This window comes from Trichosurus vulpecula, chromosome 1, assembly GCF_011100635.1.
Source record: "Trichosurus vulpecula isolate mTriVul1 chromosome 1, mTriVul1.pri, whole genome shotgun sequence".
Lineage (NCBI taxonomy): Eukaryota > Metazoa > Chordata > Mammalia > Diprotodontia > Phalangeridae > Trichosurus > Trichosurus vulpecula.
The window spans coordinates 147084368-147104404 of NC_050573.1; the positions used below are offsets into that span (position 1 = coordinate 147084368).

Genomic DNA, 20037 nt, shown 5'->3' on the forward strand with positions numbered 1-20037 from the left:
TTTAAACACACAATAAAATACCCAGAGGTCACAAGTATGAAAAGAAAAGTGTTTACTCCTGGCAGGCAGCATGACCTCAAATAACAAAGCCCCAAACATATTTCTCTTCTGTATTCTCATGCTATACCATGTATTTTTTTTTCATCCCATTACCTGACTATTCCAAATGGCAGTGGTAATTCTTCTTTAAAGGCAACTTTCTGAGCAGAAGATGATACCACCTACACCTATTAAAAGACAGTTCTCACAACAGGGATGGGACTAAGTCGTGCACCAAAGGGACAGTGTGAGCTGCTTTCTAGGGTCAGAGAAATGGCGCTCCCTATTAGCTCAGCTATAACTACTGTAATTCACCTTTTAGTCTGCAAAGGGCTCCAGCAGTTATTTAAAAGCAAAACAATAATATAAATCTGAACTTTAGGCTGAAAATAGTACAGCTGTGTAATTTCTAAACACTGTCAGAAAAATTTTAAGACCAAGTCAGCTGACCGCATATTAGAAATTACTGAATTAAACCTTCTAAACTAGTTTAAATGTTCATTTTTTAGATAGAAAAAGGAAACTGAGGAACATAGGAAAGTAAACTAAGGTCGCCAAGGACTTGAACTAGTCAATTCTCAAGTTGACAGACTGTAAAAATTACTTTGGTTTTCCTATGGACTTAGTCAGACTCTCCACCCCCCATTCCTCATAGGAAAGTTAGCTAGATTCTAATTCCAGGAAACGGTTTGCAACAATTTTGATAGGGTTGGGGACAATTCAGGAATGTGTTGATCTTCCTCATAATTTTTAAAAACTGGATATTCTATACTTAAAAAAAATGTTATATCTCCTATGGGAATTTTATCCTTTCCCCCAAGGTTGTTTGTGCCTCTCTCTTGGAAATTATTATGTATATATTTTGAATCTAATTTTCTACCTACAAGCTGTTTTTCACAATAGAATATAAACTCCTGGAGGGCAGAAATGGCTTTATTTATAACTTCATATCACCATTTCCTAGCACATAATCAACACTTAGTAACTGCTTTTTGAAAGAATGCGTGGTGTCTAAGAAGAGGACAAAGGACTTCAAACAGGATGGGTATGTTGGGATAAAGTAATAACTTCAATTTCCTGGACTACAGAGATAATTGACAAAGAATTACAATTGACCTCTACAACCCCGTCCACTCACTCAAATCCCATTTTCAGGCAGCTGAAGTGGGTCAGAGAATAATTAATTAAACAACTTGAAAATTTTACAGCTTCCCTAAAAACACTAGGAAACTATGAGTGAAATTTCCTTTTACACACACATAAAAACAAGTGGTAAAAAGAAAATAGGGTAGCTAAAATACTATTTTCTTTAGAATACAATATGCTGAGTAGAGCCTACTGAAAATATAATGGGGAAAATATTTTAACCCCACTTATTTTTAATGTCAGATAATTGCCATTCTTCTCAAATGCCTAATGTATACTGAAAAAGTCAAAAGCATTTTGAAGCATACACGGTTCTATTGTTTCCTTATGTATTTTTAAAAGAATACCATTCAAAATGAAACCACAGGGTAACAAAGATGATAGAGTTACAGAACCTATATTCATCACAAACTTTTAAATTGGCTTCATTATGTTCAAACAAACCAAAGAAGACAAAAGAAGAAAAAAATTGCTTAAATGAACAATGAAATAGCTAAAGCACACCATTTAATGTACAGAATCCAGGGACAGTAACAGAATTTATGACAGAAGCAAAAAGCAACATCTTAAAAGAGATAGTTCACTTCAAATGCATTTTACAGGAGACTTTCTATATGATTAATGGAGGAAGACAGATAAGTAGTAAAGAGTCTTCGCCTGAAAAAAAAGTATCTAATAAGCAGCTTTCTTTTCTGTATGTGAACATGCTCTGCAGTTACAATCTAAGACTTCCACACAACACTGGCTCAAAATTAAAATTCCGGGCAGGCATTCAGCTTTCATGATTATGTTCATTCTTGCTGAGCATGGGAAATGAGTGCTTGCAAGTTATTTATTGAAGATATTCCCATAGTACTCTTCCGAGTTCATTTCCAAAAGAGGCCCTGTCCTTATAAACTATCTGAGTAAGTGAAAGCTGTACCATGTTTCTTGCATTATATCTTAGAAGTTTTAGTAATGTAACAAAATCATATTTTTTTAAACAGGCTTTTTTTTTTTTTTAAGGCTAGGCCACAGCAATTTTCCAAAGGTGAATTTTAAGCAATAGAACAATAGGCCTAACAATTTTCACAAATAAAAACCTCAATCCCAGAATGATTTATGAGCACATTTCAAAAGAAGCTAAATGCAGAATAACCATATAGCACTTATTTTAATTATAGCTTCCCAAATGTCTGGCACAAATGATGATAGCGCAATACAAATCAGGTAATAGTGGTTACCTCTGTGGTCTTGTTTGAAGGTTCCAGTCCAACCATATTTACTACTATTAACTGATGGAGGAGCTGAACTTGAGCCACGCTTAGGAAGAAATCCAGACTTGTGGTTATGTTCACTTCCAAGGAATGGCCACACACTAAAATCTCCTATGGGAGAAGTCAAATACCAGATAAAATAGATATAGCAGATAACTTACATTGCAAGATAACAAGATTATCATTACTTCTTATCTGTCACTTATTAGCTGGACGAAAAGTCAACGGAGACTACAATTTATTAAGTGGAGAAGAAGAGAGTCATATACATTTACACGTGCTGGGAGGGAGAAGGAAGGGAGAAATTCCAGAATGCTGGCTAAAATGTAGATAAGGTATAATCAGCTAACAAGAAAGGACTTTCATATGCAAAACCCCCTCTGCTTTTTCATATTTAAAACTACTATTACTGGATTTTTCACCTTACTGCTCAAGAAATAGAATGGGATTCTGTAGCAAACTGTCCTTCAAAGGAAAGACTCCATATGATTTATACTGAAATGCTGTGTTGAAGCCAAAGATAGCTAGGCTAATTAATCTCATTTCTCCTTTAAACTGCTAAGACCTTGGGCAATGCTAGGTGGTCTACTACTTAATTGGTGCAACACAACATAACTGAGCTTTTGACCATTCACTGTTGGAAAACAATGCTGAGATGGAAAACAGAGATGAAGAACAGTTCAGCAGCTCCCCCTTAATAAGTCCAAGCAGTGCTTCTTGTCATGAACTGTAAGTGGATAATATTCAGTTGCCTGCAAGTACACAGCAGACCTTTTTCATAAGTGTCTTTCAAGGATATAATGATGGGCCAAAGCACAAATTAGAAAATTCAGAGCAGTCTGTTTTGTTACAATTCTTTTTTTTTTTGGCAGGGCAATTGGGGTTGAGTGACTTGCCCAAGGTCACACAGCTAGTACATGTGTCAAGTGTCTGAGGCCAGATTTGAACTCAGGTCCTCCTGACTCCAGGGCTGGTGCTCTACTCACTGTGCCACCTAGCCACCCCGTTTTGTTACAATTCTAAAGAAGTACATGAGTGACATGATTATATTTTTGCTTCTACCTCCTTCTAGTAACTGTTTTACATTGATTCAAGAACTACCCAAAAGTTTTCCCTTTTAGTAAGATCTTTCTTTTCACTCCTCAGGCAAAGATGATGTTTACCCAGGGGTGGAGAACCTTTTATTAAAAGGATTTGTTCTGTAAAATTTGGACTGAGTCAAAAGGCAGTACTTAAGGATCTAGAGGGCCACATGTGGCCTCAAGGCCACGGGTTCCCCACCCTTGTACTCCCTAAGATTTTCTGAGAGCGCTTTACCTTGATCTTTCCTTTGCTCTGATCATACTCTATCTTGTTTCATATTTACTAATACACATGTCATAACTTCTTATGAGACTGTAAGCTCTTTTAGGAACTGCATGATCTTTGATCTTTAAGCCCTCAGCACCTCACACAATGTCTTGCACATAGAAATCCCTTAATGCATAAATACTTAAGTTACAAGAGGGTTATGAGAGCATAAAAATTTCAGTGCAATTGAACCCATGCAATTATAATTGCTTTTGTCAAGGCCTTCCTGATTCTACTCCCCAAGTTTTTAGTGCTCTTTCACTTCTCAAATATTCCTAGAGCTAGTTTGATTTCTCTTTGTACTCTCTTTGATTCTATCTTGTACTATTTTTGTACATCATAATTTTCCAATAGAATTTAAATTTCAGATAAAGACAATTTAATTTTTGTCATTTTATCTTCATCAATCAGTTAAGTGTCTTTTGCATAGTAATCCTTTAATAAATGACTACTGAATTGAATTTGTGGAATCAGATATAAAGGAAACTCATACTAACAGTTTCAACATACTACAAACACGACATAAGAGACTTAAATGACATACTATAGTAACTTTTTAAGAGACTCAGACCTATGCCACAGAGTTATTGCTATACAAAAATATACTGCACAAGAAGTTGTCAGATGTGAACTTCAGTCCTACTGTGGTGAATAAATAGCTAAGTCATGTAATTGATCCTTCCTGTGCCTCAGTTTCCTTATCTATAAAAATCTACTATTCCTAACAGAAGTATGTATAAGGACAAAATGAGATTATATATCCAAAAATTCTTTGAAGAAAACACAGAATTAACAATTTTCAATGCTTGTGTAAAAATATTTTATTAATATTTTTTCTATAAAATTTCTATAACAAATTTTACTTATTCTATGAATGATCAATCTGTCATACAATCAATAAACATTTCAGTCTGATTAAATTCAACACACATTTACTAAATATCTACTAGCCTGTCATTTAACTAGACACTAGAGATAACCAAGACATAAATAGACATAAAAGAGATAACCAAGACATAAAAAAGTCCCTACTCACAAGAAGTTTGTACTCTACTGTGGGGGAAGCAACGTGTACACTTATAAAGAAATATCTACCAAAAAAACCACCACAATTTTCATGCAAATTGTAATTTTTGGCATGTTGTTATTTAGTTGTTCTTCAGTCATGTCCGATTCTTCATGACCCTTTTTTTTTTTTTTTGCAGTTTTCTTGGAGAAAATACTGGAGTGGTTTGCCATCTCCATTTCCAGCTCATTTTACAGATGAGGAAACTAAGGAAAACAGAGGTAATTGACTTGCCCAGGGTCACATAGCTAGTAAGTATCTGAGGCCAGATGTAAAATCACAAAGATGAGTCTATCTAATTCCAGACCCAGCAATCTGTCCACTGTGCCACCTGGCTGTCTGTGCTCATTGACCCAATATCATTTAATTTTAAATTGTATACTAACCTCTGTATGCAAGTTTTCTGGTGAATTGATTTTGGTGAAAATGATTGCAGGTGCTCCAGTTATTCGGACAGTAAAATCAGTCAAAATTGGAGTTAAAATTGCTCTCCTTTCCTGATGTCGCTGTATACTGAAACAAAAGCAAAAATAATTAATGCCCATATTATTTTTCCACAGCTAATTTCCATTAAAGCTACACAAATAATTAAGAGAACATATTTATATGTCTACATATATCTATATACATATATAGGCACTGTTGTAAAATCAATCCTTCATTTCTGCAGTGGTACAGATATTATGCTTCCATTTTTCAGATAGAGAAATTAAGGTTCATAGAATGACCGGCCGAGTCACGCAGCTGGTAAGTGTAGGAGCCAGAATTTGAACTTGGGTTTTCTGAAGTGTTTCTCCAAGGCTCCTTCATCTTTATCATACTGCCCATAGGATATTCCAGTTAAATATACTGATTTCAACATACCCTTTATTTAAAAAAAAGACCTTCCCCACCCATTCAATAGGGCCTTTACTTACTAGGTGCTAGGCCCCAAGCTCACACACTTTTGCTAGTTAGGTTATGAGAGGTGTGAAACCCTCAGGGCCCTAAGGAGAGGTGCTAAGACCAGAGCCAACTGCATGTGCACTGAATTCAGCCAATCAGAGACCTGAGTTCTAGCCAATCAGATGCCAGCTAGGACTGTATATAAAGAGAGTCCAGAGAGTGAGAGAAGAAGAACTGAGAAGCAGAATTGAGAAGCAGACACCAAGAGGGTGTTGAGAGGGCCAACGTTGAGAGAGACTGCGGAGTGGAGAGTGCAGACAAGAGAGTTGAAGAGATCAAAGAGCATCGAGAGATTGGAGAACTGAGAATCCAGAGAGTCCAGGAGACCACAAGGACTCTGAGAACTGCAAGGGCTTTCAGAACTTCAGGAGAGGACGCAGGCAAGCAGATAGTCAGGATTCGTGAATGATTGTTTATGGCAAGGCCCTAGCAGGGGGGAAGGTCACAGGAAGACTTGTTTCCTTGCTATGATACTGTGCTATAATTTCCTTGTTGCTACACTGAGGTGGGCTTACTGGTTTTGGAATATAATTACTACTATACTGAATTGGAGTCATTGTCTTGGGATTTGATACTCTGGTGTCTAAATAAATGTTATACTTCCTCTGTCTTCTACCTAGAGAGTTTTTCATACTTTGCAATTCTGAACCATACAGGCATGTTCATGGTCATCCTTGAGGTCATGAATCTTGCCTTACTGATACAAACAGTCACATAAAATATTACGTTAGGCAGTACAAGAGACATAAAGTTTAAAATTAAAACATAGTAAGGGGGAAGGAGTGGAGTTAAGATGGTGGAGCTAAGCTGAGCTATCCCAAATTTCCCTTCAAACAACTCTAAAATAATGCCTCAAATCTAATTCCAGAGTGGCAAAACCAACAAGAGGTTGGCTGAAACAATTCTCTAGCCCAAACCAACTTAGGAATTTGGCAGGAATGGTCTGTATCAGCCAGGAGTGGTCAAGCCTGGAGCACAATGCAGACCATGCAGGCATAGACTACACTGCAGACCCAGTCATGAGCCTTGGAGAGAGCTACACTGGCAGCAGCAGTTTGGGAGCTTTCAGACCATGGACAGATAACTGGCCTTTGTTGGCTCTGGGTTCAGGATGCTACTGCATTGCTGATACACAATTCTAGGTCATAGACCCAGGGCCAAAAGGAACGATAGCACTTGCAGCTGCAGGGAAGCAGGGATCCTGGTCGTGATTCCAGGTTGAGTAGCAGTGCTTGAAGTCACTCATGGGGCACTAGGGAGCCTGATCTCAATTCCAAGACAGAGGAGAGCACTGGCAATTGTGGCTGCCAGAGAACAGGGGACCTGGTCATAGTCACAGAGCCAGAAGGAGTGCTAGCACTGGTGGCTAAAGAAGAACATGGTTGCTTCTTGGGTAAAGACCAGGGCACAGGTCAGGAAAACAGTGGCGACACCTCTCCTTAGATCATATCGACTTGGAAACACTGAACCTACAGAGCTACAGAAATACCTCTGAAAACAGCAGCAAGCAAGACCAGAAGCTTGGGACAGTGCCCCCTCCACTCCAGAAAGAGAGCCCAACTTTATCATAAAGTTAAAAGTCAAGAAATAATCTAGGAAAATGAGCAAACAACAAGAAAGTTACAATGGTGATAGAAAAGATCAAGACACTCTGAATAAGATAATGAAGTCAAACAGCTACATGCAAAGCCTCAAAGAAAAATGTGAATTGGTCACAAGCAAAAAAAAAATTCCTGGAAGAGCTCAAAAAGGATTTTAAAAATCAAATAAGAAAGGCAGAGGAAAAATTTGTAAAAGAAATTAGAGTGATACAAGAAAATTATGAAAAGAGAGTCAACAGCTTGGTAAAGGAGGTATAAAAAAATACTGAAGAAAATAACATCTTAAAAATCAGAATTGGCCAAACGGTAAAAGAGGCAGAAAAATCCACTGAAGAGAACTCCTTAAAATGCAGAATTGGCCAAAGGGAAAAGGGGTACAAAGGCTCACTGAAATAATTCCTTAAAAATTTGAATTGGGCAAGTGCAAGTTAATGATTCCATAAAACATCATGAAACAATAAAATAAAATCAAAAGAACGAAAAAAATAGAAGAAAATGTGAAATATTCCATTAAAAAAAAACAAACAAAAAACAACTGACCTGGAAAATAGATCCAGAAGAGACAATTTAAGAATTATTGCACTGCCTGGAAGTCATGGTCAATAAAAGAGCTTTGACATTATATTTCAAGAAATTATCAAGAAACACTGTCCTAATCTCCTAGAACCAGAGGGTAAAACAGAAATTGAAGGAATCCACTGATCATGCCCTAAAAGAGATCCCAAAACGAAAACTCGTAGGAATGTTATTGCCAAATGACAGAGCTCTCTTCTCAAGAAGAAAAATATTACAAGCAGCCAGAAAGAAATAACTGAAATATCATGGAACCACAGTCAGGATAACACAAGATTTAGCAGTTTCTACATTAAAGGACCGGAGGGCTTTGATGTTCTGTAGGCAGAACATCTAACACCATGCTCAAAACAGACCTCATTATTTTTCCTTCCAAACGCTCCCCTCTTCCATACTTCCCTTTTTCTGCTGAGTGGATCACTATTCTTCTAGTCATCCATGACTCTCAACTACAGTATCATCCTTTTTTCCTTGGTCAACCCATGTATCCAGTCATCATTTCTACCTTCACATCTCTCATACACACACACACACACACACACACACACACACACACACACACACACACTTTTATTGCAATAGTTTTCTAATTGGTGTCCCTGACTTAAATCTCTCCCAATTCAGCCTTTACTTATGTAAAAACGTGATTTTCCTAAGCATAGGTCTGACCATGTCAGCCTTCAAATCAATATACTCCAATGGCTCTCTATTACCTACAAATATGAAGTCTTCCAGTTGGCATTTGAAGTTCTTCATAATCTGGTGCCTTCCTACTTTCCAGTCTTCTGAAACTTTTCTCCCCTCTATATAGTCTATGATACAGCTACACTTTGATTCTCTAAATTATTATACATTCTGTGGTCTTGCCTTTGCTCTCCTATATTTTCAGGGGTTGTATGTTTGCAAATAAGTATTAAAATTACAGTAGTCTACTTGCTATTAAATAAATAAAAATCACATAGCTATTAGGCCAGCACAATTATTCCACATTCTGGGCAGAAATTACATTTGATCTGCATGGAAATTAACAAAGATGAATTTATAAATAAAAATAACTATCATTTATCTAATGTTTCATTTGATTCTCACAACAACCTTATGAAGTGGGTCTTATTATTACCCCTATTTTATGGATGAGGAAACAGAAGCTGAGAAACGGTAACTGACTTGCCCAGGTTCACAAAACTAGTGACTGAGGCAGCTTAATAAATATTATTAAATAACTAGTCTTTCCATGAGAACCTCACTATGAATGATTTGGAAATAATTTAATGATTTTTAAACCAGAACACTTTGTGAACACTATTTAGTAAAACACAGAGGGAGTTTGCAATCTCAATTCGTGGCAGGGGTGTCCATACCAATGAATTTCTGGCTCCTTTAAGTAACTGTTTTATGTGGAGATATACTGATCTCAGGCTCAAGAATATTCAAAGGAAATGAACGAGAACTGCATGTGTTGTTGACGAGAACAAACCTAAAATCTGTAATAGTTTTAGAAATTTATTAGGTTGTTTAGTAAGAGAGGAAGTGGGAAAAGAGGTGAAGCTCCCTCTTGTCCAGGCTCTAGAAGGGTTACATTATATAGGACTTAGACAAGAGTGCTCCCACACTTACCACACACATAAAGTTAAGCGATTTTGTAAAGAGGGCAACTTGAAAGCAAGGTTGATTGAGATGAATATGAGTAACTGTAAATATTCCATAAAATCTGGGTGAAGCCAAAACACAAAGGAATCCAAAATACAGTCTTGAGTGGACCCAAAAGAAGACCTGAGTGTGGGGACCTGAAACAAGAATGCTTTGGGTGGATCCAGGACCTGGGGGAACCCAAAATACCTTGTAGCCATCTCCAGTATTTCAGAAGAGGCCAGGGACATTCTGGGTGTGGACAATTTTTAATCACATAAGGTTGAATTTAAACAGTAGAATAATTTTTCTGAACAACATAATAAATCATTTTTCCTATGTGTGCTTTTAAATATTGACTTTTTAAAGTTACTTTTTTTAACTAGGGTAATAAAAATACATGAATTATATCTAAACTTTTACAAAATAAATGTGTTATTTTGGTTCAACAGTTACTATTTATAAAGTGTTTTATTGCTTGCAAAGCACTTTGCATATATTATCTCATTTGATCCTCACAAACACCCTGTGAAGCAAGATCTATCATCATCATTATTTTACAGATGAGAAAATGAAACCTCAAAGAGGTTAAGGGATGTGCCCAGGGTCACACAGTTTGTAAGTAGCTGAGTCAGTATCTGAATGTGCATCTTCCTGACTCTAAGTAAAGCACTCCAATCATTGTGCTGTCACCAAACTGCTGAAGTGAAGCTCCCTAAATCTGGTGAAGCATTGTGCCTTGGGGCTGAGAATACAAAGACAAAATGGTCCTTTCACTTTAGGACTTTATGTGTTACTGGGCACCTATCATATATACACAAATAAGTAAAAACAAATCAATACCAAGTAATTTCAAGAGAGGGCATGTAGTAAGAACTGGTGTTTGGAGACCAGAAGAATTTGGAAAGATCTCATGTGGGAGGTGGTACTTCATCTTTGCTTTGACAGAAGCTTGGGATTTGTGCCTTCCAGATAGGGGGGGAATCTTTAATGCAAAGGCCAAGAGAGATAGGATGCCATGTATGCTGAACAGTAATATGGCCAGTCTGACTGGAAGAGAACATAAGAAGAGGAGTAATATGAAACAAGAATGCGAGCCTGTCTTCAAAGGCTAAGCTTAGTATTTTATTTTTTATCCTACATGTATCTGGAAACCACTTAAGATTTTTAAGTACTATGATAATATGGTAGTTGTATGGAAAATGGATCAGGGAGAGTAGAGACTGAAGGTAGTGAAGAAGGGTTCCCATGTAAAATTTTTAGAAAGGAACATTATAGGACCATGTATCTCTAAGACATGAAGGATTACACAGAAATAATGAGACAGCAAACAAAAGACAGACAACAGAATTAAAACTAAAGAGACAAAAAATGTAAGCTTCCGGAGGGCAGGCAGTTTCATTTTTATCTTTGTATCCCCAGACAAAAACATAATGTCTGGAACACAATAGGCACTTAATAAATATTTATTAATTATTGATTGATGTTAAAAGTACCACCAAATTCTATGATACAGATATTCTCTATAGGATCATGAGGATCCTGTTTCACTATCCATTTGTTAATGATGGGGTGATGGGACTTGTACCCCTAAAAGTAAAAGACCACATCTTTGAAAGCAACCCAGTGCCTGGATTTTCACATAGATTTCAGCAGCCCAGATCACTGGTGCCTCCACCCAAGGCAACTGGCCCGCCCCAGCTCACCTACATCACCTAATTAGCTTATTTAACATCCATTCACTGTGCTCTTGGCGTACCCCAGACTACCTGCATATACTGACCACTCCTTAATCCCATCCTGATCACCTAATTAGCTGATCACATGATAGTCCTTTCACTGTTTCACCTGGCCCACTCCAGACTACTGACAACTCCTTAATCCCACCCAGATGTTAAAATTAATAAAATATTTTGTATTAATGATGCCATATCCATAAATGGCACAATTTAAAAAATGGAAAATGAAACTGAAGTGTCCTAACAAATTAATCCTTATACTGAAATTGTTTCTTTAAAGGAAAAGATTAATTTTCCAGAGATAACTAAAAGTTTATACATGGGAATGCTGATATTATACCAATGAAAAACTGAGTTCTTGACAAATACGATGGATGAGAGAGATGTGTTTTTTCAGGAAGAAAGGTTATATATTTATATGATTCCAAGGCTGCTACACATATTCCCTCTCAATGATTCTTTTTTTTCTCTATATTTAATTTATTTAATATATTTAGTTTTCAGCACTGATTTTCACAAGAGTTTGAATTACAAATTTTCTCCCCATTTCTACCCTCTTGCCTACTCCAAGATGGTGTATATTCTGGTTGTCCTGTTCCCCAGTCAGCCCTCCCATCTGTCACCCCACTTCCCTCCCATCCCCCTTTCCCTTCTTCTCAATGATTCTTAATTTGTTGGTTGGTTGGTTGTTGTCTGTCCTTCATTCTTGAAGAGGACCAAAATGACATCATTATGCTTGAGTTAAGATTCATTGTGTCTGACTGTGGCTGATCAGGCCAATATGAGCTTGGGATGCTCTACCACAGGTCGGGCATAAATAGGTCATGTGAACATTTGGGGTGGATACTCCTAACTTGCACATCCTGCATTTCCTTTGAGCTATTTCAACTCTGCTTTGCTCATAGAGCACAGCACCTTCTCAGATGTGGAAATGCCATGCTGAGAGGTCCTGTGCCAATGTCTCCCATGTCACACAATCAATTCCAAAGTCCCTGAAAGAGACCTTGAGAGTATCCTTGTATGGCTTCTTCTGACCATGATGTGAATGCTTGCCCTGTATGAGTTCTCCACAAAATAGTCTTTTTGGCAAGCGTACATTTTGCATTTGAACAAAATGGCCAGCCCATTGGAGTTGCGCTCTCTGAAGCAGAGTTTGAATACTTGGCAGTTTAGTTAGAGTAAGGACCTCAGTGTCTGGTACCTTATCCTGCCAGGTGATCTTCAGAATCTTCCTAAGACAATTCAAATGGAAGCAATTCAGTTTCCTGGCATGGCACTGGTAGACTCTCCAGGTTTCACAGGCTTACAACAATGAGGTCAGCACAACGGCTGTGTAGACCTTCAGTTTGGTAATTGGTTTAATACCTCTTCTCTCCGATACTTTCCTTTGGATCCTCCCAAACACTGAGCTGGCTCTGGCAATGTGTGCGTCAACTTCATTATCAATGTGTACATCCTTGGAAAGTACACTACCAAGGTAAGTGAACTTATCCACAGCATTGAAAACTTCTCCATTTGCTGTAACTGATGGTTTCATATATGAATGGTATGGTGGTGGCTGATGGAGCACCTGGTTTTCTTGGTGTTGTTAGATCAAAATTCGCACAAGCAGCAGAGATTTGATTCATACTTTGTTGCATCTCAGCTTCAGAGGCTGCACTGAGGGCACAATCATCTGCAAACAGACAATCCTCCACTTTGGTCCTGGCTTGAAGCCTTTTCAAGTTGAAGAATTTACCATCAGTGCAGTAGCTGACCTTGATGCCAAGTTCATCCTCATTGAAAGCATTTGACAACATGGCTGAAAACAGCAGGCTAAAAAGCATGGGAGCAAGCACACAGCCTTGTTTCACTCCACTGGTGACCAGGAAGGCATGAGAGCATTCTCCATTATCTAGAACCTAGGCAAGCATGTGGTCATGAAATTGACATACAAAGCTGATGGACTTCTCCAGGCAACCAAATTTTGACATAAATTTCCATAAGTGCTCACGACAGACTGTATCAAAGGCCTTGGTCAGATCTACAAACATTGTATACAGACCTTCGTTCTGCTCCCGGCATTTCTCCTAAAGTTGTCAGGCAGCAAACACCATATTGACTGCTCCTCAGCCCTTTCTGAAGCCACACTGGCTCTCAGGTAGACGACCATCTTCCAGATGAAGGATCAACCTATTAAGGAGGACTCTGGAAAGAATCTTGACAGCAATGACTAACAGAGGGACCCTCCTGTGACACATAGGACACATAGTCATCTAGTCTTGAAGACTTCCAAGAAGGGAGAACCCATCACCTATACTACTTTTACATAGCTCTACTAATTAATAAGATTTTCCCCCTGACATTAAGCCTAAATTTGCCTCTTTTCAATTTCCAACTATTGTACCCTCTGGGACAAACAGACCAAGTCTAAATTCTGCTCCAGGGACTCCTTTAAATACTTAAAGATAGCTATTATATTTTTCTTGTCTTCTCTCTTCTCCAAGCCAAACATGCCTAGTTTCCTCAATGGATCCTCACAAGACATGGTTTCAAGGCTCTTTGTCATCCTAATTTTACACCTCTGGACACTTTATTAAAGGCCTTTTTAAACCATGGCTCCTAGAAATGAACATGATACCTGATTAGTTTATGTATTTTCTTTTGTAAACAATTAGCTTATATTCTCTGATGACTTGTCTATAGGCTTTTAATTGTATAAATTTGTGTCAATTCCCTTTAGATATTAAATGGCAGACTTCTATGGAGATAATTAAGGCAAAGAATTTCTTTTTTTTCCCCCTCACAATGAATAGTCCTCCTTCTGAATCTAGCTCCATGGATATTATTTATCAAAAAACTTCCAAAATTTTGTATGATTGAGATTCTCTATTTTGTCTTTTATGATCTTTTCTGTCACCTGATCAATTATAAAATTCCCCATCAATAGCTGTGAAATATACAGCCTTCTATTCTCCTTTAATTTTTATATGACTTTTTTATATTCAGATCATTTAACTATTTGGAATTTATTGTTGAAGTGTAGAATAAAAACCAAAACCTATTTTTTTGTCAGCCTACTTAATCATTTCCCCAGTAGTTCATCAATCAAATGCTAGACTTATTTGTGTCTAGATCATACTCATCATGTTTAATTATACTCATTTAGTTTTGTGGTTTTCACTAAGTACATAACAGTTTTGATCCTCTATCTTTTTAATTTTTCTATTACAACCTTTGATATTCATGATCTCTTACTCCTTTAAATGAATTTTGTTAACGCCTAATACTATAAGGTATTCCTTCCAAAATTTGTTTGTAATAGCAAGCACTAAATGTAGATAGTATCATCATTTTATTACATTGGTTCTGCCTAGTGATAAACTGACTATCATATCTCCAATTGTTTAGATCCTCTTTTACTTATATAATTCTAAGATGTGTCTCAATGGTTTAATTTTTGGATATTTAGAATATTTTGTAATTTTAAAAGGAATTTATTTTTCTCCTATATTTTGTCAGTAACATATTTATTATTAATTAGATATAATGCGTAGAGTTTTGGACTTGGAGCCAGGAAGACCCTCCTAGTCTAGTTTTCTCAAAAAGAATACTTAAAAATCCTCAATTTTGCTAAATGTGCATTATACCTCCGTGTGGATTTAAGTGGAGCTTTATAAGATGTTAATTTTGGGTGCAAATAATTTTCGTTGTTTTTTAGGCAAATCATATTCCTATCTTTCCCTTACTTTCTCAATGCTGATGTGTAGTCCTTGCAGTTCTGACTGGGGTTCCTTGCTATGTGAAATTTTTCTAGATGCTTGCAGTATTTCCTCTTTGTTCTGAAAAAGGGTGGATTTTGACAATCACATTTCTTAATGACATATACATAGTCTTGCTCTATGTTGGGTCCCAAGGATTCTACCAATCAGTACTTTGTCCTTTGGTTGCAATACGACCAGGCAATTTTGCTTTATGCCTTTTTATGAAATATGGTATTCAGGTTTACATACTTTTTTTCTGGGAAGCTGATGATTCTCAAATTAACAACTGGGCTCTGTTTTCCAGATGAACTATTTTTGATCAGAGATATTTCACTAGTACTTCCAGTTTTGCAATCTTTGGTCTTTGTTTAAATGATTCCTGTTGAATCACTGAATTTTTGAGTTCTAGTTCCTCCTTTCTTTTTCTTTCGTTCCTCTTCACTGCTTTATGAAGGTTTTACAGCTGTCAATCTTTTTATTAGGAGCTTAAAATGAATGCTTTCTCTCCCCCTTGTTCTTAAAGCCTTCTGGGGACCTTTCTGTTCAATCCATTCTCTTTTATTGGATTCTAGTTATAATTATTGCTGACATATCTTATTATACAGTTTTATCCTCGGATACTCTTACCCCCATAGTATTTTTTCCATTGCATTTTGATTTTTGATTTATTCATTCCTTAGCCTCATTACTCTTCCTTTCCCTTTCCCCCAAATCTGGGACCTAACTGGGAAATTCTTTTCTTTTTTAAGCTGTTATTAGTTTAGTTTAAAAGAAATTTTTTGGTTGTTTTAAAGTGCTGAGTTTATACATAATTTCCCATTTAGGGTTCATCCACAAAGTCTGTTCCTTTCTCTTCCAGAGAGCAATGAAGCAGATCTTGATGCTGAGCCTTTCTCCTCCTCCAAGATAGGCTACTTTATCTCAATTATGTCCCTGGGCTTGGTAAAGTTTTGAACTTTTGCTTGCCATGGGATACAGGAGTGTAGTGGAATCACTGGTCGTGGAAAAACTCTCAGGTTCAGCAAAAGGCACTGAAGTGGCCAGTGAAAGTCCTTTACTGAGCATTGCCAGCCTTGTTAATACTCTTAGTCTCTCTGTTTCTATGATCCTAGCCAATATTGTGTGGAACCTGGAGCCCAGGGTCCATATTGGAAAGAAGGACACCGAGAACAAAATGGAGAATGTAGTGGGGAACCAGGAATTACATTATGGAGTGTTTGTTCCTCTTTTAGACCATTTCTTATGTTGCTTCTTTAGTATATTTTTCTTTTTTTTTTTTTGCAATGGTAAGGAATAGTTGGGTTAGATACAGTTTTTGACTTTTTAGAGCACTTTTAAAAGAACAGTTTTTTAGGTTCAGATAACTATTGACAGTAAATAGCAAAATGGTTGGCAAACAACTAAAGATACTTTGGAAAATTATTTTTGAAATATGAGTGATAGGCTGAATAATCAAAAAAGATTAAGTAAAACTTCATAAATGAGACTTTAAAATATGAATCTGAATAATCTGAATAATAAAATATTTTGAAAATTACTGTTACATTCACTTACTGAAATGGCTCAGTATAATAATAAAGTAACTACACCTTCTATAGATTGGATAAATAATGTATTCCAACCAAAAGAAGGTGTAGTTACTTTATTACTATATTGAGCCATTTCATTAAATGAATTCTTTGAAGAAATATCTCCCCCCACCTCCCACTCCCAAGCCTCCCAGGATTTTCAGTCCCTAGATTAGGAGCAACTAAATTAGAATATATGTGTATGTGTGTGTGTGTGTGTGTGTGTGTGTGTGTGTGTATACACATATCTATATATATGTGTATATACATACATATATAGGTATATATACACATATATATGTATGTTTACATGTATATATGTATAAGGTAAGTTATGATAAAAACTGTATAACAGAGACAAAAGTAGTGTAAGAAGATTCCTGAATACAGTTGAAATTAATGAGTGTCTGTTGTGTTCTAAAGTTGACAACAGCCTGTCATGGGAACTATGCAATTCTTTTTGTATAACACCTAGGGCTGGCCCAGGTGCAAAGAAGTGTTCCATAAATGTTTTTTGGTGATGATGAAAGGCTGAGAGGTACTTAACATTTGTCTCAAATAATAACGAAATAATTATGCATGCTAACAGAAGCTAAGCCATGGGTGGAGCTGATCACAAACAGGAAAAAAAGAACATGTTCACTTTCATATTACTACATCTCTCTTCTTGCTACTAAGTACAATGGTACAGGTGTATACCACATGAGCTAATGAAAATGTATAACTGCGAGGGGTGTGATCATCTTTCTGTACCCATAGTACATCCACTCTAAGGTTCATTTGGTCATCTGTTATATATTTAGGTACAACTCTTTTGGAGACGTTAAAATAGTTGAAGAACTACATTTTAAGAAACCATATGTTAAGAAAGGCCAGTAGTAATAATAAAAGTAACAGTGCATGATGCATGGCCACCAAAAACAAAGAACGAGAAATTTGTTTTGGTATTAGAGATGAATAAATTACCATTCATAAACACATTCCAAATAGTGATTTGTAGACCTGTCAAATACTTGTTACATTATAATGTATAATCTTGTATAATGTATAATCTTGTTACATTATAATAAGATAGTACAGTTAGATAAGCAAAGAATAATTGGGGTAATATTGGGAAGGGGAAATGAATACTGGATCTTTAGTCAGAGGACCTGTTTTCAGTCCAAGCCACTAGGTGGCTGGATTACATGAACTTCACTGTATCTTCTGGCCTCAAATCTATAATCCTATGACCTATGAAACACTTTTAAATTCTGACATTGATCTTTTTTAAGACATAAAAATTCTGGGGGCGGAGCCAAGGTGGCTGCTGAAAAGCAGGGACTTGCATGAGATCCCCACCACATCCCTCCAAAAACCTATAAAAAAATGGCTCTGAACACATTCTAGAACTGCAGAACCCACAAAATAGCAGAGGGAAGCAGGGATCCAGCCCAGGACAGCCTGGATGGTCACTGGATGAGGTCTATCGTGCACAGAGTGGAGGGAAGCGGAGCTCAGCGTGGGAGGCAGCAGGACCAGTCAGACCAGGAGTTGGGCAGAACAGGCCCTAGCACCCTGAATCGTGACCCACAAACACCAAAAACAACAGAGAAGGTTAGTGGGAAAAGCTGCGGGGGACAGAGTTCGCGGTTCGGCCACCGCCCCAGGAGCAGCGGGGGAGGTGCAGCTACAGAACTACAGCTGCAGTTACTTCTGGCCCCAGGCCCACGTGGTGGGAGGAATTAAGTGGTGGATCAGAGCAGGAGTGCAGAGCCTGCTTAAGATTTCTGTCAGCTCCGGGTTGGTGGTTCTTGAGGAAGGAGGAGTGCTGGGGTGGCAGAGCTGGCTGTATAGAAGTAGCTCTGAAATAAACGACGCATCCCCTCAAGATTGGAACAAAGTACTCTTTGCTCTACAAGTAGTCATACCTCGATGAAAAACTGAAGGGTCAAGTAAGTTGGCTGGGAACATGGCCAGGCAGCGAAAATGCACCCAGATTCAGTCTCAAACTTTGGAATCTTTCTTTGGTGACAAAGAAGATCAAAACGTGCAGCCTGAAGAAGTCAACAAAGTCCAAGAGCCTACACCAAAAGCCTCCAAGGAAAACATGAACTGGTCTCAGGCCATGGAAGAGCTCAAAAAGGAGATGGAAAAGCAAGTTAGAGAAGTAGAGGAAAAATTGGGAAGAGAAATGAGAAGGATGTGAGAAAACCATGAAAAACAAGTCAATGACTTGCTAAAGGAGACCCAAAAAAATACTGAAAAAAATATTGAAGGAAACAACACTTTAAAAAATAGACTAACTCAAATGGCAAAAGAGCTCCAAAAAGCCAATGAGGAGAAGAATGCCTTGAAAGCCAGAATTAGCCTAATGGAAAAGGAAGTCCAAAAGACCACTGAAGAAAATACTACCTTAAAAATGAGATTGGAGCAAGTGGAAGCTAGTGACTTGATGAGAAATCAAGATATTATAAAACAGAACCAAAGGAATGAAAAAATGGAAGACAATGTCAAATATCTCATGGGAAAAACCACTAACCTGGAAAATAGATCCAGGAGAGAGAATTTAAAAATTATTGGACTACCTGAAAGCCATGATCAAAAAAAGAGCCTAGATATCATCTTTCAAGAAATTATCAAAGAGAATTGCCCTGATATTCTACAGCCAGAGGGTAAAATAGAAATTGAAAGAATCCACAGATCGCCTCCTCAAATAGATCCCAAAAAGAAAACTCCTAGGAACATTGTTGCCAAATTCCAGAGCTCCCAGGTCAAGGAGAAAATACTTCAAGGAGCCAGAAAGAAAATCAGGATAACACAGGATCTGGCAGCTTCCACATTAAGGGACTGAAGGGCTTGGAATACGATATTCTGGAGGTCAATGGAGCTAGGATTAAAACCAAGAATCACCTACCCAGCAAAACTGAGTATCATGCTGCAAGGCAAAATATGGACTTTCAATAAAATAGCGGACTTTCAAGCTTTCTCAGTGAAAAGACCAGAGCTGAATAGAAAATTTGACTTTCAGACACAAGAATCAAGAGAAGCATGAAGAGGTAAACAAGAAAGAGAAATGATAAGGGACTTACTAAAGTTGAACTGTTTTGTTTACATTCCTACATAGAAAGATGATGTGTATGATCCATGAGACCTCAATCTCATAGTAGCTGAAAGGAATATGCATATATATATATATATATATATATATATATATATATATATATATATATGTGTGTGTGTGTGTGTGTGTGTGTGTATACATATATATATATACATATGTGTGTCTATGTATGTATATATGTATGTATATATATCTATATCTATACACACACACACACACAATAGGGCACAGAGTGAGTTGAATATGAAGGGATGATATCTAAAAAAATAAAATCAATTT

General features: G+C 37.2%; 1 protein-coding gene across 1 annotated transcript in view; it reads right to left on the reverse strand.

Annotated features, from left to right (window-relative positions):
- The window catches only part of VPS13B (vacuolar protein sorting 13 homolog B), a 1100792-nt gene that overhangs the window by 361245 nt on the left and 719510 nt on the right, over positions 1 to 20037 (reverse strand). Inside the window, 2 exon segments of the mRNA XM_036759288.1 lie at positions 2409 to 2552; positions 5244 to 5370. Coding sequence (XP_036615183.1) covers positions 2409 to 2552; positions 5244 to 5370 — 271 coding nt within the window.